Below are 9,331 nucleotides of genomic sequence, written 5' to 3'. Positions count from 1 at the left end.
GAATTCTATTCATGTATTCACATCCGGATGCTTCTGTAAATTTATTTCTCTTTCATAAATTCTACAAAATTTTATCAACGCTAATCGCAAAGAACAATGCTCATGCACGTTAGATTAAAAAACAAACAAACAAGTATACTCTCTGCAGTTCCCCAGCAGCTTTAGATTTTAATTCTATCTCCACTGAATGGGGCTACAGGGGCTTATTGTTGGGGTTAGACTAGTCTACTAACATTTAACACGAGGTGTCCTAACGACAACGATTTGACGTATCATTTCTCACACTGCATTTCTCACACTGATATTCCGTTTCAACTTTAACCTTTTTCTTGTGCAACCTTATGTTGAGTCGTGTTCTCTTCTATGTTCCCCACATACTTTTCATTTGTTTTTCAGGACTTGCTGAAAACAAGCGGACAAACCAAGCAAACGAATGGCTGGTTGCAGGTATACTCTTGACCACGTTGAGATAAAGTGATACACAAGAGAAAGAAACACAAAAACACGATGACTTAACGTAAGTAATTAGACAATACTGCCTTTTTGTTGTTCTATTATTGCTGATAATGGCTTGTAGTTTACATGTTTATAGTTCGATTGTCGTCTACTCCCATCGAAGGAGCTATGCAATGCAAATTCATGTTGACTGAATTGTGTTGATTCATTATACCCTCCACATCACTCCTGTGGCTTTATGAATATTTAAAACTGCCATATATTTTTTGCGATAATATTTTACTATTTTTCATTAGATCATATGGATCCGCCCATTAAAAAAAAAATCCTCTATACCAAGATTCTACCAGTGACATCATCTGTCAGTCAATGCTAAAGTACTAATTATGGTTAACAAAACAGGGAAATATCACTGATGGCAGAATCTTAGTTCGGAAGGTTTTCGGGGCGTATCCAAGTAGTATGAAAAAAGATAGTACTCGAAAACATATTATGATCAAAATTAATATATGGCATATATTTAGGTATTCTATCAGCCACATAAGTGATGCCCAGAGTATCGTGTATCAATACAATGTTGTTGTTTTAAAGAACGAAAGGAGAGAGAGAGAAAATGGGGCCCTATACGAATAATTTGCCCCAGACAGCACTTAACATAAAACAAACATTATAAATCTTATAGAGACATAAACAAGAATATTAAATATATACCAAGTCTCCACGAGGGAGCTCATATTGTCTCCACGAGGGAGCTCATATTATCTCCACAAAGGAGCTCATTAAGTCTCCACGAGGGAGCTCATATTGTCTCCATAAAGGAGCTCATTACGTCTCCACGAGGGAGCTCATATGATATTGATGAATACCTCATATCAATACAAGTCGACATGCATTTGTCTTGCTGGATGAAATGCGTATACTGTATATACTACAGACATTGACCCTCTCACAGGCTTACAACCACGTACGTTTGAAGGCAACTTGGTGTTAAGCAAGAAGAAGAATTTGCTTAAGGATTGATTATGGTTCAGAAGGAATTTTGATGCTGCTATTATCCACCGATCAATGGTTTTTAAGAGACTTGAAAAAGAAATTGTGGCGAAAAGGACACTGTTCACATATCTGTATACAGGGTACGATTTAATGTGCGACTTCAATCTAGTAGACACGGCAGGTGTGCGTTGAGCAATGTTACCATCAATGTTGCTAAGATTTCGCAGTTTGTGGTGTTAAGATGTTGCCTTTGACACCATACGTACGTTAGGAAGAGATTATCTCTTTGCATTTCGTTTCTGCACCCCTCCTCCCATTTCTGTATAGTACTGCCTCCTCCGCTCTCACCTCCGGCTCTAAAACTGATTTCCACTCTTTCTTGTATTAAACCCTTTTATAATGTATCTGTTACGCCAAATATAACGAGAAAGAGAGAGGGTGGGGTACGTCCATACTGGTCAAGCATTAATCGGTGAAGGATGTGCTGCTGTATTTACGCTAACACGTCTCTCTGTGATGATTTTACACCTGGTGTATTCTTGTCCGAATGCTCGAACTTTAAATCTAGAGAGATGAACAGATGTTCTTACATTTTAATCAATGATTGCTCTTTACCGGTGAAATTGATTGACATCAGTAAACAAAATTTTGTCTAACCACTTTTGTATCATTCTTTCATTTAAGAGCAATCATGCAATTTGGATCGATCTAAATCAATATGATATATCTTTGCAAAACATGCTTTCAAATTACACATATTTGAGTAAACATGCTTCTGCAAATACATAGATCGTGGCATATAGCTATTGTCAAATATTTATATTCTCGTTATCCACCAGTTTTCCTTGATCTGAAATGAAAATCTAATTAGCAGGTGATATCAGCTTGGCATAAATTTGGCTCCAACCTCCGTGAAAAAGGCAGACTCGGTAAACTTCCTCACGGGTCGAGGTGAGCTTGTAAAGTGTCATCGCAGAATAGCTAGCGACACAAGCAAGACAAGGTAAGACTCGTAATCTCGTCAGAAGAATTGTACGTTAGCGCTATAAAGTAAAAACCTTCTTTCGTTCGCAATAAATTTGTATATCTATCTTGTAGGCTTTATCAGTTGCTATTTTAAGCAAACAAAAGTTTAAATTTCACCTAACAAATAGCCACTAGCTGTCCATGCAGATATGCAGGGCAGTTATCTAATGTTTTACTGTATAAGTTTAAACGCTATCTGTCATTCTGAACGATGTCGTTAGAAAGTATATATCCCTAGAATTATTATTCACTCATTAGATGAAAACCATCCTTAAATCCTATTACTTTTTTCTTTAACATCGATTTTATGGCTTTCATAACATGCTTTGAAAACGAACGAAACAAAATTACTTAGTTCTACGCCTGCTTGAAGTTGTCAGCATTTTACATCCATTATGACGACATAGCATATGTGTTCTATATCTGTTACGGAGTTCTATTTATTCAATTTTCGTCAAAGATTGTAAACGACGCCAAAATGAATCTACGCTGTTTTAAAAGCATGTGACACTTTGCACCATGCACCATCTACGGCCTGCTGGCACCCATCTCGCCAATAGTTTGCTTATAGTCATATGAAAGTTGGAAATACGTTAGCGCTGTATAAAGAAATTATATAAATAAATGATGATTACCGTTGATAGCACAACACATTCCTTGCTTGTGTTGTTGTTTTTCAACTTTAAGTTACAGTTTGCAAGTCTACGTGTCTACATAATCGTTAATGCATGATGTATTCACCGAGCAAAGCGTTCAGTCATGTGATTTGGTCAAACACCATCGCTCCGCTGAATTCTTTTAAATCATTTCTGAAAAATATCGTTACATGTCAATCTCCTAAGTTCAAGTCTATCGGCTTTCATCGAACGTTTTCCTAATAAATCAATGCGTATGTATTTGATCTACAGATGGCACTCTTCCAGAACATGTTTGTGACCGCGCTAGTTCTCCTCGTTTCGGCCGCGAGCACTCATTCACAATCTGGTAATAAATCAGAATACCTTTTATTGCATGTGTTTCTGTTTCTGTTTCAATGAAGGCATTTCATCATGGCATGAAAATGAACCTCAATGCGAAGTTTCGTGCACAATCCTGCCGAGAAACCCCCACCCTTGAAATAACACCAGACAAACTCGACCGTCTATAATGTAGAGTTTGCTCACAAACCTGGTTAAGCACCATTTTTAAACAATTAAAGTAAGTCCATTACAAGGAAATGTAAAATAAATACTTTTCTTGTGATATCTCACTTACATAAGAAGGAGTAATTCTTGAAGTTATAATCATAAATATCCCACGTTTTCTTGTTTCTTGTTTTTTCTTGTTTTAGCAGCTTTAAAGGGATGATACAGTTTCGGTTGAGATGGGGATTTAAGTTTCAACGTTTTTATGATGACTTTTTTAAAGATAATGATAAACATCTTATAAGATCTGACAGATGATATAATTCTAAGAGAAATTCAAAGTTATGTGACCAGAATTGGTTTGGAAATGGCTGACATAACCAAAATAGATTGATCATAACAAAAGGTGGGTCTCGCCTTTTATTAGGGTCACTTTCTTTAGTACTTTGTGTTTTGATATCTAAGCCATTTCAAACCCGATTTTCGTAAAATAAAGTTTGAATTCCTTTTAAAATTGTATGCTCTTTAACATTTCATGAAGTAGTTTCTAAGTATCTCGCAAGAAGTTAAAACTGTATCCTCACCTAAACCAATACTATACAATCCCTTTATTCGCAAATATCTCAAATTAACAAGAATTAAGTTAATTCGTTTTGCGACCAAACTCTTCATTACATTGTGTGAATAGATAAAATGTCGAATAAACACAAGCATGACCTCTTCTACTTCAAACGATAACTGGTTTGAATGTATGCATTTCGGAGCGTTTAGCGAAGTTGTCCTAATGGTATCATTTCGACCTAGATTTGAGAATGATATTTGTGTTCCCAGAACTCGCTGTAGATAACAAAATATGTAACAGACAAACAAACGAAGATACTTTTCATGTCTCTCTATGTTTCTCTCTATCTACCTCATAAGATGATGTTTTCTAGATAATATAAGTGCATCTACAAAATAATGCCTTTCATGTGTTCATCATTGTACACCCAGTCATTTCAATATATTGTAAACAGGAGCGGATCCATGAATTACGTAAAGGGGGTGCCTTTACAAAATCAAGGGGGCCGCACGCGCCCCTCCATTTTTCTTTTTATTTCTTTTGTTTTTAACATCGTCACTGTGTAAAGACTGTTGCCATTAAGACAACACCAATTATCAAACATTATAAAACCACGAATCATGACATTGTCTTCTCCTGGTAGCAGGTACTTTCCTTTAGTTGGCTTTGATTATTTGTTTTTTCTGTTTGTTGCGGTTGTAAGATTCTCCTTTATCACAAAATGTCCTTCGAAGAACACATGGTAGGGTCGCACATGCATGTGTGATTGTTTTAGCATAATCGTAGCTGCATTTTTTTTCAACTCTTAAGCGAGAATTCCGATGAATGTCCATATAACTCAAAGAATTACTTATAATCATAGAAGTGAGTTGTTGTTTTAACCAGGAAGGTTTTTAGACTCCGGCCCACCTCTCTGTCTTAACCAACGAAACTTTTTATTCTGTACAAAACCTTAATGATAAATGAAGATGTTAATCTCAGCTTTTGGTATTGTTTGGGACTAGATCTCTCCGTCACACTTTTCTATCTCTAGATTTCTAATTGATTTCCCCATTGATTTACTTGTTCTTTATCACTTCAGCTGCAACTCCATACGGGCAGTGTTATCAATCCTGCCTAAACACTTGTACGAGTATGACAACGGCTTCATCTAAGGTGACCGTAGAAGGAACCACTAACGTAGAAAGAACCACTGCCAGGAATGCAGAAGGGACTGACTCGGTTCAAGTAGTCGAGTCCACAAATGCTCCCACAAATGCTGCATCCACGGATTCATTCGTAGAGACCACCGATGCGGTTGATGAAACAGGAACCGGATTAAAACCAGTAGAGCAAACCACAGCATTACCACCCGTTGCCAGCACAATTCCCGTAACTGAAGATGGCGGAGCAGAGAGCACTGTTAATCAAGAAACCACTAACGCTGTGGAAGGAACCACGGAAGGTCAGGAACCGACCTCTGACAGGAATCCAGAAGGGACTGACTCTATTCAGGTTGTCGAGTCTACAAATGCTCCCACAAATGCTGCATCCACGGATTCATTCGTAGAGACCACCGATGCGGTTGGTGAAACAGGTACCGGATTAAAACCAGTAGAGCAAACCACAGCGTTACCACCCGTTGCCAGCACAATTCCCGTAACTGAAAACAGCGGAGCAGAGAGTACTGTTAATCAAGAAACCACTAACGCTGTGGAAGGAACCACGGAAGGTCAGGAACCGACCTCTGACAGGAATCCAGAAGGGACTGACTCGGTTCAAGTAGTCGAGTCTACAAATGCTCCCACAAATGCTGCATCCACGGATTCTTTCGTAGAGACCACCGATGCGGTTGATGAAACAGGAACCGGATTAAAACCAATAGAGCAAACCACAGCATTACCACCCGTTGCCAGCACAATTCCCGTAACTGAAGATGGCGGAGCAGAGAGCACTGTTAATCAAGAAACCACTAACGCTGTGGAAGGAACCACGGAAGGTCAGGAACCGACCTCTGACAGGAATCCAGAAGGGACTGACTCGGTTCAAGTAGTCGAGTCTACAAATGCTCCCACAAATGCTGCATCCACGGATTCATTCGTAGAGACCACCGATGCGGTTGATGAAACAGGAACCGGATTAAAACCAATAGAGCAAACCACAGCATTACCACCCGTTGCCAGCACAATTCCCGTAACTGAAGATGGTGGAGCAGAGAGCACTGTTAATCAAGAAACCACTAACGCTGTGGAAGGAACCACGGAAGGTCAGGAACCGACCTCTGACAGGAATCCAGAAGGTACTGACTCTATTCAGGTTGTCGAGTCCACAAATGCTCCCACAAATGCTGTATCCACGGATTCATTCGTAGAGACCACCGATGCGGTTGATGAAACAGGAACCGGATTAAAACCAGTAGAGCAAACCACAGCGTTACCACCCGTTGCCAGCACAATTCCCGTAACTGAAGATGGCGGAGCAGAGAGCACTGTTAATCAAGACACCACTAACGCTGTGGAAGGAACCACTGAAGGTCAGGAACCGACCTCTGACAGGAATCCAGAAGGCACTGACTCGGTTCAGGTTGTCGAGTCCACAAATGAACCCACAAATGCTGCATCCACGGATTCATTCGTAGAGACCACCGACGCGGTTGATGAAACAGGAACAGGGTTAAAACCAGTAGAGCAAACCACAGCATTACCACCCGTTGCCAGCACAATTCCTGTAACTGAAAACAACGGAGCAGAGAGCACTGTTAATCAGGAAACCACTGCCAATCAAGAAACTACTGCCAATCAAGAAACTACTGCTAATCAAGAAACCACTGCCAATCAAGAAACTACTGCTAATCAAGAAACCACTGCCAATCAAGAAACTACTGCTAATCAAGAAACTACTGCTAATCAAGAAACCACCGCCATTCAAGAAACCACTAATGCTGTGGAAACCACTCTTGCCTCTACCCTGGCTCCAGCTTCCGTTGTCGACCTTTGCATAGCAGCATGTGCTCCCACGGAATTCCTGTACATGTGCGACCAGATTTTTAACTACTTTGACCAAACTCTGGCCTTCCTTTTCTGTGATACTCTTGCGGATGCCGGGGCAAGTGTCGTGTGCTCGGCATGCCAAGTGAGCGGAATAATATGATTGACTTGGGGCCAAAGTGGCGTTCAAACACATCAACACTAATGAACATGGGTCATTACTTTTTTTAGTACCTTCGGGCCGTTTAGCGATTCCAATAAATGGCAGTGATTGCTGTAGATAGGATATTAGGTGTGGGACGTCCCCGCCGAGCAACGATTTTAGTCTGTATTTCAACAAGATGTTTCACTCAGTAGTTGTCTACTACTGAGTTCGATGTTTAATGCTCTCTTCAGTTAAGTTTCGTTTATACAACGGGATTTGTAGCGATTGAAAACTTGAAAACAAAAGCAATCAAATGTAATCGCGTCTTTAACGACATAGTTTTTTCACTTATTGTACCAAAATGTCATGACTGATTGATCTTTACATTTTTTTTTTCTGCTAATCTGTCAGTGACTACGTAAGTAACTAATCACTGCGAAGTGAAGGACTCAAATTCTACATCATGATAGCTAGGAATTGCAGATTCCACAACTCTACAGTGTAATGAATAATCAGGGGCACATTAATGGTCGTCCAGGAATTCATGTTTTCCTGTTGGCAAATACGACTAACAAGGTTAATTTTAAAATATAGCAGTTGAATTAGGGCGATTTCCCCGATGAAATGTCAAATAAAATACAACGTACATACAATAGCACTGCACATTCTGTCCCTGCGTGATGGCGCGTTTATATTTTCGTTCATATTTCTATCACACAAACAAAATACACTTGGAAATGCACTTTGAGAGAGAGAGAGAGAGAGTGTGTGTGTGTGTGTGTGTGTGTGTGTGTGTGTGCGCGCGAGTGTCTTTACGCGGGATGGCTGATTGAGTTAATTTTCGAGTGTTTGCATTTCTGTCACTATGGAGGGTGCGCGTCACGAGTCCTACACCCATGAGTCATACAGCCCACGAGTCATGCAGCCCACTAGCTCGACACGAGGCAAATAAGGCCCATGTGTCTGACACTAGGCGAAGAAAAAGGGCTCATGGTTATGATACTAAACAAAAGAGGCCCACGGGTCCGACACTAGACAAAAATGTTAATGACCCATGAGACCGACAGTGCATTACGAGGCTCAAAGAAATTGTATAGTTTTGATTGAGATGGGGGATTGAGATCTTAACTGTCTGCGAGATAATAGGAACAACTTGTGAAATATCAAAGAGCATACTAAGAGGAATTCAAAGTTTATTTGATGGAAATCGTTTTTGAAACGGCTGAGATATCCAAAAACAAAGTAAAACCAAGTGGTCCTAATGAAAGGTGGGTTCCACCTTTTATAAAGACCACTCTGGCTGTTTTGCGTACATGTAAGTGGTAATGAGTGTCTGACTCGTGGGCCTTTTGTTTGCCTATAGTGTCGGACGCATGTGCCATATTTGCCTAGTGTCAAGCTTGTGGACTGTACATGATTTGTGGGCTGTGTAACTCGTGGGCTGCAAATGACTCGTGGGGTCGGACTCGTGGCGTGCGCCCAAATGAGCCAGTCGTGGAAATTCTCCGCGCATCTGTTGCTATAAGACCACTGATTTGTGTGTGTGTGTGTGTGTGTGTGTGTGTGTGTGTGTGTGTGTGTGTGTGTGTGAATGTCTATGTGTGTGTGTGTGTGGAATAAGAGGATTGCAGTGTTGTCGGCAAATAATGAGAACTTGACATTGCAAGAAGAAACAATGCAATTAATATGAATTAATATAGATAAGAAACAAAAAAAAAGTAAACACTTTTTCAAGTTTATATTTCTCAGAATCTTTGGCTAAAAATGTTAATGTATGATATACCATATGAAAGATAATTTGATTGGCTATCACCTTGGATTCAGCACCGTCTATCACAACGTAGGTAGCCTACTGTCTTCTATTCTTCAAGTACACTCGGCAAAAAAAAAAAGTAAACACTTTTTCAAGTTTATATTTCTCACAGAATTTTTGGTTAAATTTTAATGTATTATATACCATATGAAATTTGGTAATTTGATTGGCTGTCACCTTGGTAAGTTAATGAAAAGGGAGAACACCTTTGTTTTCTCTTCCAAAGGCACAAAAGTAAAATTGCAA

General features: G+C 39.7%; 1 protein-coding gene across 1 annotated transcript; it reads left to right on the top strand.

Moving 5' to 3' along the window:
• Nucleotides 1–505: 505 nt before the first annotated feature.
• Nucleotides 506–7,927, top strand: LOC140229249 (uncharacterized). The gene is made up of 4 exons (XM_072309525.1): nt 506–517; nt 2,324–2,452; nt 3,384–3,459; nt 5,243–7,927. Exons 3-4 carry the CDS (start codon nt 3,384–3,386, stop codon nt 7,288–7,290), a joined length of 2,124 nt encoding a protein of 707 aa, XP_072165626.1. The 5' UTR covers nt 506–517; nt 2,324–2,452; the 3' UTR covers nt 7,291–7,927.
• Nucleotides 7,928–9,331: the final 1,404 nt, after the last annotated feature.

Source organism: Diadema setosum, chromosome 5 (assembly GCF_964275005.1).
Source record: "Diadema setosum chromosome 5, eeDiaSeto1, whole genome shotgun sequence".
NCBI lineage: Eukaryota > Metazoa > Echinodermata > Echinoidea > Diadematoida > Diadematidae > Diadema > Diadema setosum.
This window is presented reverse-complemented; position numbering and strand designations above follow the sequence as displayed.

Excerpts from the sequence above, each read along its gene's own strand:
- LOC140229249 (XM_072309525.1), top strand. The coding sequence starts at position 3,384 with ATGGCACTCTTCCAGAACATGTTTGTGACCGCGCTAGTTCTCCTCGTT. Across the intron at positions 3,460-5,242 it reads GAGCACTCATTCACAATCTG|CTGCAACTCCATACGGGCAG; the intron begins GTAATAAATCAG and ends TTATCACTTCAG.